We start from the raw sequence: 17,252 nt of genomic DNA, 5'->3' as shown, positions 1-17,252 counted from the left end.
TTAAACGTGTTGCATTACAGGTCTGTCCAATTAGCTAAATGTCGCATTAAATGTAAATTACTGTATATGTGGATATAATTGTAAGGTATTTATGCCTTACCGATTTTCTAATACTCTTAGATATTTCGCTCGAAGACTGATAGAACTCCAATATTAGAATTAGTCTTCAAATTGATTGAAATTTAAAAAGTCTTACGTGTTGATACCGGTTTGTATTCGTCTGTAGTTTTAAAAATACGCATATCTGAGGTTCATATGTATATGAATACAAAGTCTTATGTGTACTGTTTTTTGTACATATTGATATGAAAACAAATGCTTTATGTCTAAAAACTTATTGATTTTAGAGAAGTTCTCTCTGTTACTTTGTTCAGGCTCCCCGGGGATAGCTTTCCGCCGACGAGATTTGAGTTTAATGTAGGGCACGCGATGGTTCACACCGTTACAGGTGTTGTTTCTGAGTGGACTGATGGATTGGTCGAGGGAGCTTTTCTAGAAACCGTTTGTATCGGTTATATATTGCGATTAGTTCCCTTGGTTAGTTTTTCAGTTTTCCCTAATATAATTCGTCACCGCTGAGATTTAGCTTCAATACAGTTAAGATGAGTTCTCTCGGTTACCTTTTCAGGTTTCCCAAGGACCTCTCGGCGACGCGGTTGGAGTTGAATGAAGATTACGCGTGTAGAATTGCGTAATACAGGGCTGGTCTTATTGATTCTACTTGAAGTTCAATCAAAAAGTAAGTGCGATAATTAACGAAAAATTTTAATCAAACTTATTGCCTAAATAACAACTCTGCAGGGTGTAGTGACACATGAGATTTTCGGATTTCCATTCGCGTTCACATAATCTCATCGTACCTCAATGAATCCATATTTTTACCATTCCCCACTAACAACTATCCCATCCATGATAATCGCAAGCGAACCACGCTGCAGATGCGACACTTCTGGCCGCGAATATCATACTAACATTCTTTCCCTTCCCCTGGTGACTGTAAGGACGCGACCGACGTCGTTATTGACTGTTTCAAGTTCGAAACATCGAAACTTGCACAATAAAATGATTTGCTACTCCCAAACGTCATTCAGTATGTTCTTTGTGAAATTTCGCTGGTCAATCTCGGAGAGCAACTACGAAGCGTTCAGTTTACCCAAGTTCAAGCTCAAGCTAAGTTTTAATTTTTATTATCAGACAATAAGCAAATAGAAATACCGATCCTTCGAATTCTTCGCAATAAAATAGCACATTCAACTGAAGTTACATATAGGTATGCATCTCTTGAAGCACAAAGTAGTCTCAAAACTTTTGAATTATGCAGATCAGGAAAAGGTCACCATACAAAAATATTATCAGCGTTGCTACGCCTTTCATTTAAAACTACTGAAAATTCAGAAGGTAGCACCATCTTTTAAATACAGGAAGTTCAGGACTAGCGGTCCTCATGCTTAAGATTCATCCAAAATGTTAACGCATAAATAATGTTAACATGTATTTTTATTTTGTATTTTTTTAAATTTCAGTATTTTTGTGATTCATTCAGAGGTAGTTTATCGACAAACGAAAGTCTGTGCGCTATGTGACATTTTTGCACGCCATTGAATTACGGCACGCCATTGAATTACGTTCTACGAGTTAGTGAAGTGTCGAAGATAATGATGAGTTTTCAGGCAGAATGAGCACTTTTCAAACAAAAAGTCATGAATGAAAATTAACTTCTTCGTATCGAACTGGTATTCAATGTGAGTGGAAAACTTTGTTTTGTTCAAGTGATATAATAATCTCATACAAAAATTTCATCTGAAGATAATTAGATATTATAATGATAAATTTAGTGGGAAACTAATCTCGCGTCCAGATGTCGACACCGTATCTTTGTCATCGCGAATACGTTTCATTCTGTTTCCCTCGTGAAGTGTATTCGTAGTGTATTCGAGAATCAGGCCCTATGTATTTTTATTTCTTTGTACAAGTTGCAATTTCTTCCAGTGTCACCCAAAACAAAATCTTATTTTGTAACACTACGTAACGCATCTACCCAGCCTTCAGCTTCATTTGACACATCGCTTGTTCGGAAAGTTTCGAGCTGCACCGTTCGAGCCGTTCCTTCGTCTTTATTTCCCAAGACGTCAATCAGTCGAAAGGTCGCTCCGTTCTCGCTAAGAAAAAGCTAAAACTTTGGTTTTAGGCTGATTCTCTGCACCGTAAATTGGTGAAATAGATTAATATACCACGCGTACGTGTAAATTGTGAAATTTGCAAGTACAATTCAATTCGGTGTCGCTTCCAGATGGTAGTAGAGCTGCTATCAAATACGTGGTAGTTGTGTTTTTTTTCTCGACTGTGTGAAAAGTGCATGTTTTCCGTTCGCTAGCAATTTTCCTACCCGTATCCGTTGCTGCGTAGGTGCGGAAAAGGGCGAATAAAAACGCTGAACCTCAAGGTAGAAATTGAATTACGGCAGCTATCGAAGGGCAGATATATTTTTCGCGATAAAAGTGTTGTTGGGCCGGTCATTTAGAAGGCGTTCAGAGCATGGCCGAGGAGAGTATCCTAACCGAAAGCGGCACGATGGATCCGGCTGGATCCATCACAACAGAGGAGCAGGTTGGCTTTCTGGCCAGCATCGTTAACGAAATCATCTACAGCCCGCTGAATGTGGTGCTGGTGGGGGTGATTACATTCCTGGTGTACAAAATCTTCCACAGCAGACAGCAGCCGGCGAGTAGTCCACCACCGGAGCCGGAGCTGCCACGCCTCCGTCAGGACATGACGGCGGCGGAGCTCCGCAAATACGACGGAAACCAGCCAGACGGGCGGGTACTTGTTGCCGTCAACGGTAATGTGTACGATGTAACGAAGGGAAAGCGCTTCTACGGCCCCGGTGAGTAACGTTTTTATTATTTCCAATGTACGCACTACCTGTACAACATTGCTGCTCGTAACATCACTTTATTTTTTTTTTGTTGCTGCCGCTGCCGCCTTGGTGTCGGTTCGCCTCGTTCGGTCTGCTGGGGCAGTGTTGCCGATTTGACAACACGTTTCCAAAATAGTTTTGCATACATAATGAGAATCGTTGTAAACGTAAGTGCGCATAGTAAAACAGCAACCGGTAAAATCGCGCACATGTTATTATATTTTGTTGTTTCGTAAGCAATTGCTTGGGCAAGGGTTCAGAAAATCCGGACGCCTGCGCTGACATGAAACAGGTTTGAGTTTTGGTACACAATATTGGAATGGAGTGAAAATTACGTCCCTTTGATTCTCTTCGGTGCGTTCTATGGTATACGAGCCAAAGTCTGGAATAGTGTATTGTTACAAGATTAATTAATCTCAGTTAACTCTATCGAATGATGACGATTATTTTGATTTTTATGTAACCTCCCGAAGGTTGCATTTCCAGGGGTACGACTAAAACGTCAAATCCCTCATATTGCCATTGTACCCAATATTGCTGCGGTTTACTGACATTTTGGTTCAATCAATTACAGTTGTGTACAACTCGGTGCGGTTATATAGTCGAATAGTGGCTAACTTTAAACTCCATGTTAAATGTGAACACCTCCATGTGAAACCGAAATATGAATATCGCTCATGCAGTTAGAATAAAGCAGCGCATTTTTCGATTTCAATCCTCGTAAATGATATGTTGATAAACAAATGACGCCATATTGATTTTGATTTTGGGTAGCCTATATTCAATTGATGTCTAACCCCTGTGCATTTCATGAATCCCATTGACATATCATTGTTTACATCCATCCCAAAGTTTGACCTGTTGCAGAGATGCCAGACAAACCATGTCTTATTTCTTTTGACCTAATTGTAGTGATCTGTTGAGTACAGGGTGGCCCATAAGTCACGCATTGCTCTCTGAAGGAAGGAAAAAAGTCACAGGAGGGTTGTGTCCGAGACACGACCGCATAGTTGACGTAGGATTCCGCTAGGCTACCTGTTGATTTTGGATATGCTTGAAGAATTACATCGTTAAACACTTTGATAATGATTTGGTGACACTGAAAAAGATGCCGAATGAGATATGATGAAAACCGCACTTTGTAACCCTAGACGAGATGCCTTCTGTATTGTGTATAGTGATATAAAGAAAAAAAAATTATAGGAGGTTGTGTCCAAGATACGACAGCATTGTTGACGTAGAACTACACTGTTATTTTATATAAGTCGCTTGTTTCTGCCTTCGGATATTATTCTATAATGCTGTGAAATTTTAGAAACTTGCAAGTATCAAATATCATGCTACATGTTATTTAGTATTGCCTCAAAGGAATTGCACCTCTAGGCATCGTTCGTACAACGCAAACCAAGCGCCAAACAAGCGTTCGCCATAGCATGCATACAGAGCCATACATTGGTGGCTTGGAACTACTAGGAATATAAACACTTCTCATCATTTTGCGCTATTCTCAAAAGAAACGCTTCTGTTAATATTACTGCATTACTTGCATTACTTTCTCATGCTCAAGAGAAGCGCAGCTGTCACCCTTAGCGGAGGAAGTTTTGCTACTGGCAAGCGAAACCTAATCACATACAAAATTCTAGAACGACATTTACTTTCTTGGTGACTAAACAAGCGAAATAAACTCTTTTTGTTAATAACAACCTCGAAAAGAGTAGAAATGCTTCATTATGATCAATATTAGCGCAAATGCAATCCTAGTTGAAGGCAGTTTGCGACTGGCACGCGAACCCAAATAACTTTTAACATTCCAGTAAGACATTCAAGATGCTTGGTATTCCCCAGATCATTTTTTGGCGCACAACGTTAACACTTAACGCTTGACGTGCCGAAATCGCCTACTCCGCTGTTATTCGATGCGGTGTGACACTCGCGAAGGCTCGGTTCAGTGCGAGCGTTTTTCACTGCACCAACATCGCGTGCATCATTAGATGACGCTTGCCTCGAAATTTTATTGCCCCTGGCAATGCGTTCGTTTTTTGCAGGGCTCGAGCCTGCCTTCCTCTTCTTCTTGCTCATCACACAGCCTCCAATTTATGACGCGGAAAGAAAAACACACGATACGAATAACGCGAAAAACGAACAGAAAAACCAAACGACGATATCCAAGTTGGATTACCACTGGTGGGGTCCAATCTTAGATCGAAGCGCAACGAAAGCAAAGTAAACTGGATTGCTCAACAGTCCGATGCCGAATGAAAGTTTGCCTCAGCGAGATCCACTGTTTATACCAGCCGGGTGCTATGATTGGTGCTAGGATCGTTAGCAAAATCTCAAGCAGAACTGTCAGTGGGATACCCAATTCATATGAAAACAAAGGCAAAATGTCAGTGGGATACTCGATATGTTGGCTCCTGTCAGTTCAATAGGGGTTCTCTAAAGACGTCACCCAGGTGGTTTATACTCTAGGCAAGTGTTCCCCTTCATTCTTCTACTTTTCCTTTGTTCACGGAGACTTTAAATCCTACGATTTCCCCTCGGTTGGTCGTCGATAAGTTGCTCGTTATTGACAGCTCTGTTCGGGAAAGCACACAAATGGACAGAACAAATGTATGGGAAAATGCAAACGCTTAAAGTTTTCATGAAATTTAACCATTTACAAACCAGGGAATTCTAATGTATAACATATTAAACAAATCTTACGGTATTTCCGATTCGTTTAGTATGTAAATCGCCAAAATCCGTTCGCGGCAAAAATAGTTATTAACGTTAACTTTATTTCATAAAAACGTGACCTGTTTTCTGATTTGGCACCCTTAATGAAAAACGTAGTTCTACGTCAAAAATGTAATATAAAATAATTATCAATACCGAACACAATTATCAATTTTTGTCATCAGTAAACATGTTACCTTAATACAGTAGAACCTCAATTATCCGTGAGCAGATTATCCGCGAAAGCGAGTTCACTTGTAATTCTATAGAACTTCACGAAATTTGCCAGTGAGCGGTAGGGTCTTGTTCTTTTGTTTTGGTCATGTCTTTCACATTATCTTATCACTGGTGTAAACGACCCTACAGATGGATAGTTTAATGATTTCTGTATTTTTATCCAAAATATATATTTTTATTAAGGCTCATATGGCGTCAACCTGACGGGGCCGGGAGTTCAATATTTCGACAATGTTTGCCTTATAACTATGTTAGTAATATGTAACCGATTACTCGCGGTTGGCTCGAGGTTAGTATTACAAGTGTTTTCGTAATTGTGATGTTGCTGTCTTCAATGATCTGTACCTGTGCCCGACACGGGATACTTCTTATTGGGATGCAGCTGACCATTAATCAGCAACGCCCCCCTAGTCTGTACCCCATATCTAGCGTGGTGCGTCTTCTCGAGGAATATAGGATAGAATGGTCACTAGCCGGCGCAATCATCAGCTCGTGTAGAGTTGTCATGAGCGGTACAACCTTTGGCTTTTGTTGAATCATCAGTGGACTGCACAACCTTTGGCCCGTGTATCTGTAAAGAGTGTGTGTATGTATTGCCGCGACTAAGTAAAAGTTTATAGATCGGATAGGAGGGATACGAAACAGGGACACAAAGAAGGAAACATCATTAAACGTTGACATCGGCGTTTCTGAGGAACAGGTATAGATGAAGCAGAAGATCAGGAACACGGCTACCTAAGATATCCCGGACGGGGATATCCGATTGTCTGCCATTTGCTCTCAGTGCTCTAGAGAGCTGAGAGCGAGCAGCATGGAACCGGATACACGACCAGACAATATGCTCGATGTCGTGGTAGCCATCGCCACAATCACAAAGATTGTTTGCTGCGAGCCCAATTCGATAGAGATGCGCGTTTAGGTTGTAGTGATTGGACATAAGCCGAGATATCACGCGAATGAAATCACGACCGACATTCAATCCCTTAAACCAAGCTTTCGTCGAAACCTTAGGGATAATCGTGTGTAACCAACGACCGAACTCATCTTCACTCCACATGCGCTGCCAACTAACGAGTGTGTCCTGACGAGGAATGTGAAAAAATTCGTTATAAGTAATTTGCTTTTCAAAAAGTGTGCCTTCTGAAGCGCCCACCTTAGCTAGCGAGTCCGCTTTCTCATTCCCCGGAATCGAGCAATGAGAGGGAACCCATGCTAAGGTAATCTTGAATAATTTTTCGACCAAAACACTCAATAGATGTCTTATTCTTGTTAGGAAATAAGATGAGCGTTTATCAACTTTCATTGAGCGGATTGCCTCTATTGAGCTGAGACTGTCTGAAAAAATAAAATAGTGGTCGATGGGCAATTTTTCAATGATCCCTAATGCGTAATATATCGCACCCAGTTCAGCGACATACACGGAACAAGGATCTTTGAGTTTGAAAGAGGCACTGGAATTTTCATTGAAGATGCCGAAGCCAGTGGACCCGTTTATGCATGAACCGTCAGTAAAGAACATTTTATCAGATCTAACTTTCCCATATTCTGCCGAAAATATCTCCGGAATGTAATCGAAGCGTAGATGATCTGGGATTCCATGGATCTTTTGTCGCATGGACAGATCAAAATTGACAGAGGAATTGCAAAAGTATGGGAAGCAAACTTGGTTGGAGATGCCCGGTGAAGGGTGCACTTCATGGGTAAGGTACTCATGGTATAGAGACATAAAACTTGACTGAGGAGTCAGTTGGAGTAGATTTTCGAAGTTATCAATCACCAATGGATTCATGATCTTGCAACGGATGAGAAATCTGTAGGATAATTCTGTGAACCGAAGAGTAAGCGGGGGTACTCCTGCCAAAACTTCGAGACTCATCGTATGTGTTGAATGCAAACACCCCATGGCTATACGCAAGCAACGATATTGTATTCTCTCCAGCTTGAGAATATGAATCCTGGCAGCTGATCGGAAGCAAAAACTGCCATATTCTAACACTGATAATATCGTTGTTTTGTATAACTGAATGAGGTCTCCTGGATAGGCACCCCACCATGTTCCGGTTATTGTTTGGAGAAAATTGATTCTTTGCTGGCATTTCTGTTTCAAATACGCAATGTGTATTCCCCAGGTACATTTAGAGTCAAAATATACTCCAAGGTATTTGAAAAACATCGAGTGCTTGATCGTTTTGCCGGATAGGTGAAGCTGGAATTGGGCGGGTTCGTGCTTCCTAGAAAAAAGGACCATTTCAGTTTTCTCCGTAGAGAATTCGATACCCAGCTTGAGAGCCCACGTGAACAGGTTGTTCAGGGTATCTTGCAAGGAATTTTGCAGAACGGCGGGATTAGTACCCGTGATGGAAATAACTCCATCGTCTGCAAGTTGTCTCAACGTGCAATCTCTAGTTAGACAATCATCTATATCATTGACGTAAAAACTGTACAAGAGGGGGCTTAGGCAGGAGCCTTGTGGGAGGCCCATAAAACTGTAACGAGAAGATTTCAAGCTGCCATGATTGAAAAACATGTGCTTTTCTGAGAGTAAATTGTACAGGAAATTGTTCAGAATTGGTGAAAGTCCACGATTATGAAGTTTCTCTGAGAGAATTTCCATGGAAACTGAATCAAATGCCCCTTTGATATCGAGAAAAACGGAAGCCATTTGTTCTTTGCGAGCAAATGCGATTTGGATTTCAGAAGATAGCAGCGCGAGACAATCATTCGTCCCTTTACCTCGGCGGAAGCCAAACTGCGTATTTGACAGCAAATTGTTCGTTTCAACCCACTTGTCCAAACGAAGTAGAATCATTTTCTCTAACAATTTACGAATACAGCATAACATTGCAATCGGCCTATACGAATTGTGATCGCAAGCCGGCTTATTGGGTTTTCGTATGGCTATCACTCTCACTTGTCTCCAGTCATGCGGGACTATGTTCAGCTCCAGAAACTTGTTGAACAAGTTCAGCAAACGATGTTTTGCCAAGTCGGGAAGATTCTTCAATAAGTTGAATTTAATCTTGTCCGACCCCGGAGCTGAATTGTTACATGAGAGAAGTGCAATTGAGAATTCTACCATCGAAAAATTCTCATGATCGCCTTGGAGCGGAATGTCGCGTACGACGTTTTGTGCAGGAACGGAATCGGGACAAACCTTTCTTGCAAATTTGAAAATCCAACGGTCAGAGTATTCCTCACTTTCATTTGTATGGTTCCGGCCACGCATTCTCCTAGCCGTATTCCAAAGAGTGCTCATAGCTGTCTCCCTTGACAAACCATTGACGAACTTCCGCCAATATCCACGCTTTTTTGCTTTAATCAGACCTTTTAGTTTGGCTTCTAGAGCTTGGTACTTTCGAAACCATTCCACTAATCCAGTTTTCCTGAATTTTTTGAAAGCGGATGATTTTTCAAGGTAGACCTTTGAGCACTCCTTGTCCCACCAAAGTGATGGAGGACGACGTCGGAAAGTGGTAGCAGGAACACGTTTCTTTTGAGCTTGAAGTGCGCTTTCGTAAATCAAACTCGATATAAAGTTATACTCTTCGAGTGGAGGAAGTTCATGCATTGAAACAAGTGCTTCAGATATTATTTCTGCAAATTTTCTCCAGTCAATATTTTTCGTGAGGTCATACGCAATATCGACTGACTCACGAGAACCTGATTCATTGGCGATCGATAAAATTATTGGCAGGTGATCACTACCGTGGGGATCTTGGATTACCTTCCACGTGCAATCCAGGGATAATGAAGAAGAGCAAAGTGATATGTCTAGCGTACTTGCCCGTGCAGGAGGGTTGGCTATCCTAGTTGCTTCCCCTGTATTTAAAACTGTCATGTTGAAGTTGTCGCACAGATCATAAATCAACGTGGCACGGCTGTCATCATAGTGTGACCCCCATGCTGTTCCATGGGAGTTGAGGTCACCTAAGATTAGCCGCGGCTCCGGCAATGCCGCGATGATATCAAAAAACTGATGGCGGCCGACCATGGTTCTTGGAGGAATATATATCGAGGCAATGCAGAAGTCTTTGCCATTGATTGGTGTCTGGCAAGCGACAACTTCAATGCCTATCATCGATGGGAGAGTGAGTCTATAGAAGGAGTGACATTTTTTTATCCCCAATAGTACGCCACCAAACGAGTCATTTCGATCGAGGCGAATAATGTTGAAATCGTGGAAATTCAGCTCGTCGGCTGAAGAAAGCCATGTTTCACAGAGGGAAAATACATCACAGTTAGAACTATGAACTAAAAATTTAAATTGATCTAGTTTAGGGATGATGCTTCTGCAATTCCACTGTATTACAGTGGCAAAACATAGAGATTTCTGTATTGATGAAACATAGTGCTCATGCTTAAATATCCTTTTTTGTGTCTGCACCTCATGTTTAGCCCTTTATTGCGTTATCCGCGATTTTCGTAATCCGTGGTGAGCTAGCCCGACTATTCCGCGGATAATCGGGGTTCTACTGCATAGAGGAAATATATTTGAACTGGAAAAAGTAATGTTTTTTTATAATTTTCACTTTCTGAGTGTTTATTCAACCGTTTATTCAACCCAACGCGAATTTTAATTGGTCTAACAACACGTAATACTATATGTAGAGCATATGAGAAATCACTTTCCCAATTTTTCTCGCCATAGGAACATTTCTAATTCCAAGTCATTTTTAACACAACTGCTACCATATATAATTTTACACTTACACTTGTGCTTAATTTTTCACAATACACTATCGGTCATTGATATGCAATTTCACGAAGCAACCAATATTAAAGTTCCAAATTTAAATTTTATTTGCTAGAATTAACCGTATCACTTACATTACCTTCAATGTAAGAATGGCCTCGACTTGCATAAATTTAGAATGCCGATTTTCCCGGACACCTTGGTTTATATGCCTCTGTTAGGAAACACTTTTCGGCAGGAAAAAAAGTTCCCACTACTTTCATGTATTTACAATGCCGATTTCCGTCGACTAGCTTGGTTTTGATGTCTCTGTTAGGGAACCGCCGCATGTGTCGTCAATTTCGACCAATCAGAAGTGGGTATTTCCGGTAGGATAGTGGTTGTGAATTTTTAATTGTTCAATGATAGTTTCATGACATATATTATTTTATTCTATGTAAAAAAATGTTATGGAGTGCCGAAATCCATTAACGCAAAAATTTCATCAATCCATCATGAAATGGCTGAACAATAAGCGTTTGAAACTGGACATTTTTCACGATGTGCTCGATTTTAGATTTTCAATTTGTACCCCAATATGTTCCCGAAAGACGTAATCCTACGTCAAAAAATAACGATCGCGCTGCAACTATCGAGCCCGTTTGTTCTAAAGCGGTTCAGTTGTCGACTTTGTATTGTTTTTTATTCGAGGATAAAGATTTTGTATCGTGTGATATTTTTTTTGTGCAAATCTTATGCGCCACCCTGTATATTTCTGTTGTTGAAAATAGAACATTATGCGGTGCCATATGAAATATTGGAGAAATTCCTGGTAACATGACATCTCTTACTTATAGTGCTTAAGAGAAGAGTTTCTAGGAACAACAAATAGTGATGTCCAATTTTTCCAATCAACCGTTCGTCTACAAATCGAATATTTTCGATTTAACACGTTAAGCCCCGATTTTTTCTCGCTGCGCCTTCCATTCAGCCCGTAGCAAGAACGTTTGCACAATATCAGTGTCGGTCCCGGTTTCCGAAGATACTTATTGTATAAATAGAGAAAAAAGTCAGCAATTCGACTAGAAAGTAGTTACATTTTGTAAAACATCCGAAAACAAACCTTATATATTTTTATTTTAATATTTTGTAACTGTCAGTCCCAATCAGTCAGCGCTTTCCTACCAAAATGCCCAGCGTCGGTCCCTAGGGGCTTAGGGACCGGCGTTAAGATGATCCGATATTTATCAACGAAATATTTTCAACTATTCAAAGATAAAAATGTTTTTTATTCAATTTAATCAACCATACTGGAAGCCATACAGCGCTTTGTGTAGTTTACTTATGTAAAATGCGGAATCTCCAAAAAAAAGTCACATGAGGGTTGCGTCCGAGACAAGAAATGACTGTATTATGTATGGCTGAAATAATGGGAAAAAAAATTTAATCTGTATATACAGCCATTCCATGCCAACCCGATATAGTGGTTCTCAGATTTTCGTGAAAAGTGGTAGTTTTGTTCTTTATCGCAAAACATTAGACACGTATTTTTTAATTTTTCAGTGGGTGACCATTTCCATTTTAAGGCTGTCTGAAAAATCAACTTTTTCCTCTTTTTTTCAAATATGACTTTTTTCTAAAATTCATAACTTTTGAACCATTAGACCGATTCAGATGACCGATATATCAAATTAAAGCCAATCACCCATTTTTGGAAAAATAATGCACCCGCAGAAAATTCGAATTCTGTCCCCGTTATTACTGATTGTATTCGTTTTTTATTGCTTTCATATTTTTTTATATTTTTTCTGGAAAGCTGAGGGTTTTTCACATAACATATGTCGAAACCAGAAAGGGTTTTTTTTTTCTTTTTTGAGTTATAATTCTGCAAAGTTAACCGATGGTCCAAAAAATCATTTTTCACTTTTTTTTTCCAAAATTGACTTTGTTCAAAAATTTATTACTTTTGAACTGCTGTACCGATTCAGATGATCGATATATTGAATTGAAGCCAATTAGCTAACCTTTTTTTAAAAAAAAGACACATCCGTCAATTAATTGAATTCTAGTCGCATATATCCAGTCTAGTCACATAGAAATATTTAACGAAGACAGAAAACATGTTAACTTTGAAAAATCATAACTTAAAAACGAAAAATAACACATCTCTGATTTTTGGATATGTTATGTGAAAAAACCTCAGCTTTCAAGAAAAAATATTTAATAATTATAAAAATAATTTAAAAATATAATATTTTATGCCCTTGGTCCCGAAACGATGTAAGCTATAAAAAAAAACTAATATAATCAATAATTACGAAAAAAAAATCCATATTTATTCAGAGTGCAATATTTTCTCAAACAAGACTAGCTCATTGGCTTTAATTTGATATGTCGATGAATTGAATCGATCCAGTAGATTAAAAGTTGTGATTTTTGTAGTGGAAAAAATGGGAAAAATGATTTTTCGGACCATCGGTTAATTTTGAAAAATCATAACTCAAAAACGAAAAACACACCTCCCTGGTTTCGAGATATGTTATGTGAAAAATCCTCAGCTTTCCAGAAAAAAAATATAAAAAATATAGCGTGATTGGTCCCGAGAACCACGAAAACTATAAAAAACAAATACAATCAATAATAGGGGAAACATTATTCATATTTTCTGCAACTGTAGTATTTTTCCAAAAAAGATAATTTCTAATTGGCTTTAAATTAATATATCGAACATCTGAATTGATCCAGTGGTTCGAATGTTATGAATTTGTGAAAAAAAGTCATTTTTGGCAAAAGTGCGAAAAAATGGACCCTAAAATGGAAATGGTCACCCTAACAAAAAAAAAAAAAAAATAGAAAATACGGGTCTAATAATTTGCAATAAAGAACAAAACTACGAAAATCTGAGAACCACTATATCGGTTTGGCATGGAATGGCTGTATATTAGGGTGCCAATGAAAATAGTCATCTCGAATTTCGAAAAGTTACCTCATAATAAATGTTCACCACCTCGAAAAAACACCCTATGCAGAATATCAGCTCAAACAGATTTAAGGGTGAGTGGCGCAAAGCGGTCAAAATTTGATTTTTTAGAAAATCGAAAAATCATCCAGGGGGGGGGGCGTATTATGGGTTGAGTAAAGGAAATCGAGGTTTTCGAAAATGTTTTTTTTATGCCAAATGTCTTAAAATTGCATGAAACGTCGAGATCTTCGTGTCATCTCGAAAAATTCTTTGTCTAAAATCGGCATTCTGGAACATACTTTTTTTTTTGGAGTATGAAACGAAAAATATGATTTTGGGTGCCAATAAAAATATTTCTCAAGATTTTGACGTGGGTCTACGTCTAACCGGAATATATGGAGGGTAAAATGAAAACCTAAACACAGAACATGCAGGAAAAAATTAAAGATTTCGAATGCTTATAGCTCGAACATTTCGTACTGGATAGGAGAGATGTTTGCATCACTTGATAGGGAATATTTCTACGCATCTATCGCAACTAACAAAATGTTGTTTTTCATTAGATAAACAATTGAATAACTGTAAAATATTAGGCGTTATCTAAACGCCCTAACTGCATCGTTTTGATTGGCCCGATTTACGGTTTCCCTAACACAGCCATCAAAACCAAGCAGCCTTGGGGAAATCGGCATTGCAAATACATGAAAGTAGGGGGACTTTTGTTCTCATCGAAAAATGTTCCCTAACACAGATTTTAAAACCAAGCAGCGAAATCGGCATTGCAAGCACACGAAAGAGCCTAGAGTCGAGTGAACAGAAAAGTTTAAACCCTCTTAAAGCCAAAAAGAAGAAAAAGAACACACGAAAGTAGGGGGAGCTTTTGTTCCCACCGAAATGTGTTCCCTAATAGAGATTTCTAAACCAAGGTGCCTGGATAAATCGGTATTTCAAATTCATGCAAGTCGGGGGTATTTTTGTTCCGACTGGAATGTGTTTCCCTAACACAGACTTCAAATCCATGAAGCGTGGGGAAATCGGCATTGCGAATTCATATAAATCGGGGGTATTTTTGTTCCGATTGAAATGTGTTTCCCTAACACAGACTTCAAAACCGAGGTTTCTGGGGAAATCGGTTCTGCAAATAAATGCAAACTGCGAGTACTTTTGTCCTCGCTTGCCTTTGTGCAGAGTGGAATATGTCTGTCCTAACATGATCTTCTAAACTTAGGAACCTGGGAAAATCGTGCAGACACTAGAAGCGAATGAACTTCCCAGTTTCAAGCAAATTCGAGATTCGAGAAGTATGTACACTTTTGGGATGTAAACTTCAGAGGGAAATGTAAAATAAAATAATCGTTTGATAATTTTTTTTGTCTTTATTGGAAAGATTTTCAGCCTTAGGCTGGTTCATCAAACGTTTGATAATTCTTCCGTACATATATTTTGTTCTAGTCATCATACCAAACGTAAAAGGTCCGTCATTAAATTTACTTGTAACGAAGAACAATCAATCACAATAAATGAATTGACTTTACCTGGCATTTGTTCATTTTTTTCTCTCACAGAGCAAATATATTGAACTCAATTGAATTTGGAAACTGTTTCATTCAATCAAGAATTTAATCAATACAAACGAATGATTGCTAAGCTAAGGTAGTTCCACGTGAACCTTGCGGTTATATCATAGATATAACCCACTATTTTTTCACTCGGAACTTGCTGCGAAATTTTGATAGGCACAATAATATACCCTATGCAAAATATTAGCTCATTTGGACTTTATTTACTGGTGTCGCAGACGTTAAAATTTGAGTTTTTTGAAAACTGAAAAATCACCGGAAATCGTGGTTTTTTTCTTTAAAAAAGATTTGGCATTTGGCATCCTGAAATTGCATGACACTTCGAGATTTACAGTTATCTAAAAAAAATCATCTTGAAAAAACACCCTATGCAGAATATCAGCTCAAACGGATTTAAGGGAGAGTGGCGCAAAGCGGTCAAAGTTTGAGTTTTTTTGAAAATCGAAAAATCACCCAAGGGGAGTAAAGCAAAAGTGATGCCAAACGTTCTAAAATTGCATGAAACGTCGAGATCTTAGTGTCATTTCGAATTTTTTTTTTTGTCAAAAATCGACACTCTGGAACCTAGTTTTTTGGACTACAAGACGAAACATATGGTTTTGGGTGCCAATAAAAATATTTATCTCGGTTTTTCACTCGGAACTTGCTGCGAAATGTTGATTTGCACGATAATATGCCCTATGCAAAACATTAGCTCATTCGAACTTCATTTATTAGTGTCGCAGACGTTAAAAATTGAGTTTTTTTAAAATCGAAAAATCACCGGAAATTAGGGTTTTCAAAAATTTTTTTTGATGCCAAATGTCTTGAAATTGCATTCCTTGTTCATTTCATTCATTTATGGTGGACATAATATGTGAACGGAAGAATGGCTAAACGATCAATTTATTTTAAATTTTCTTCTGGGTACAAAAGTACTCGCACCTTGCTATATTTGCAATGCCGATTTCCTCAGATTCCTTGGTTTTGAAGTCTGTGTTGGGGAACTCATTCCGTTATGCAGAAATGCATGCGAGTACAAAAATATCCGCCCCTTGCATCTATTTTGTAATGCTGGTTTACCCTGGCTCATTGGTTTTGAAACCTGTATTAGGGAAACACAGATTCAACATCAACCGCTGCGTAATCAAAACAGAATGAATTTCCGACCGGACATTCGTTTATATAGATTTGTGTGATTTCAATATTCTGTTTTCAAAGCATCTTTTAGGCTATTGAAACAAGTTTTCGGGTCAATAAGTAACAATCATATAACTATTCGACATTTTGTCTTTCGAATGAAGTGATTATCATACCTGTCCGTTCAGTCGGCAAAGAGGTATTAACGATCAAAACCTTCCAGTTTATGTGTCACGCTCTCGTTTTCGAAACTTTGAATTTACACCCCGGTGCAGAAGTGAAAGACGTAGTCCCGTTATTTTTTGTATTAATTTACGAATTCAATTGCAAACAAATCCTAATTTAGGTCTATTCATGCATTATGGTAGTAGTTATCGCAGCAAATAATTTTCAACGTTTTGTACAAAAACTATTTTATTTGTCACTCTTCAATTATCAACAGTGGCAAACAATGTCAAACATCGAACATGGAAAAAACTCGACTGAAATATTTAAAGTAACCTAACCAGACCGGAAAAATATTTTGGGCATCCATTAATTGAATATTTGAATATTTTTGTCGTATTTTTGTCGTGTTTTGTGTCGAATAGGGCAGAAGTACCTATCATCGCAGTAGTACCAATTATGGTAATACGAGTGAGTTTTTTGTTACTTTAGAAAGCTTATCTTATTTTTAAAGGCTCGAATACGATTTTTAAACATCAGAAATCTGTTCTTTGTCGATTCTGGTACTTGATTCCATGCGAAACATTGTTCTTTCATTGAAAAATCTAGTTTGAAAATAGTGTGTCCCATTGATGCTTGCTTCCTAGCATTTTGCTAAGGAATATGCGTTCAAAATAATGAGATTTTTATGCCGTGAAGCGGCTGTTTTGATGCAAACACGGTGATGACGTATACATTACAACCTTCTTGATGTTGATGCCAATTTATACGATTTTATCGAACATGTATTTTTGTATTATCATAATTGGTACAATTTCACATCTACTTGCCAATTATCGCAATATCGAAAGATGCATGTTCCTATTATGGTTGTTGGAAATCATT

General features: G+C 38.5%; 1 protein-coding gene across 1 annotated transcript in view; it reads left to right on the top strand.

Annotated features, from left to right (window-relative positions):
- The first annotated feature begins 2,106 nt into the window (after nucleotides 1–2,106).
- The window catches only part of LOC129764390 (membrane-associated progesterone receptor component 1-like), a 39,562-nt gene continuing 24,416 nt past the window's right edge, over nucleotides 2,107–17,252 (top strand). Inside the window, exon 1 of the mRNA XM_055763419.1 lies at nucleotides 2,107–2,884. Coding sequence (XP_055619394.1) covers nucleotides 2,536–2,884 — 349 coding nt within the window. The 5' untranslated portion in view covers nucleotides 2,107–2,535. The remainder of the gene's footprint in view (nucleotides 2,885–17,252) is intronic.

The sequence above is a fragment of the Toxorhynchites rutilus genome, chromosome 1 (assembly GCF_029784135.1).
Source record: "Toxorhynchites rutilus septentrionalis strain SRP chromosome 1, ASM2978413v1, whole genome shotgun sequence".
In the NCBI taxonomy this organism is placed as follows: domain Eukaryota; kingdom Metazoa; phylum Arthropoda; class Insecta; order Diptera; family Culicidae; genus Toxorhynchites; species Toxorhynchites rutilus.
The sequence above is the reverse complement of the archived record's forward strand: the minus strand, read 5'-3'. Positions and strand labels throughout refer to the sequence as shown.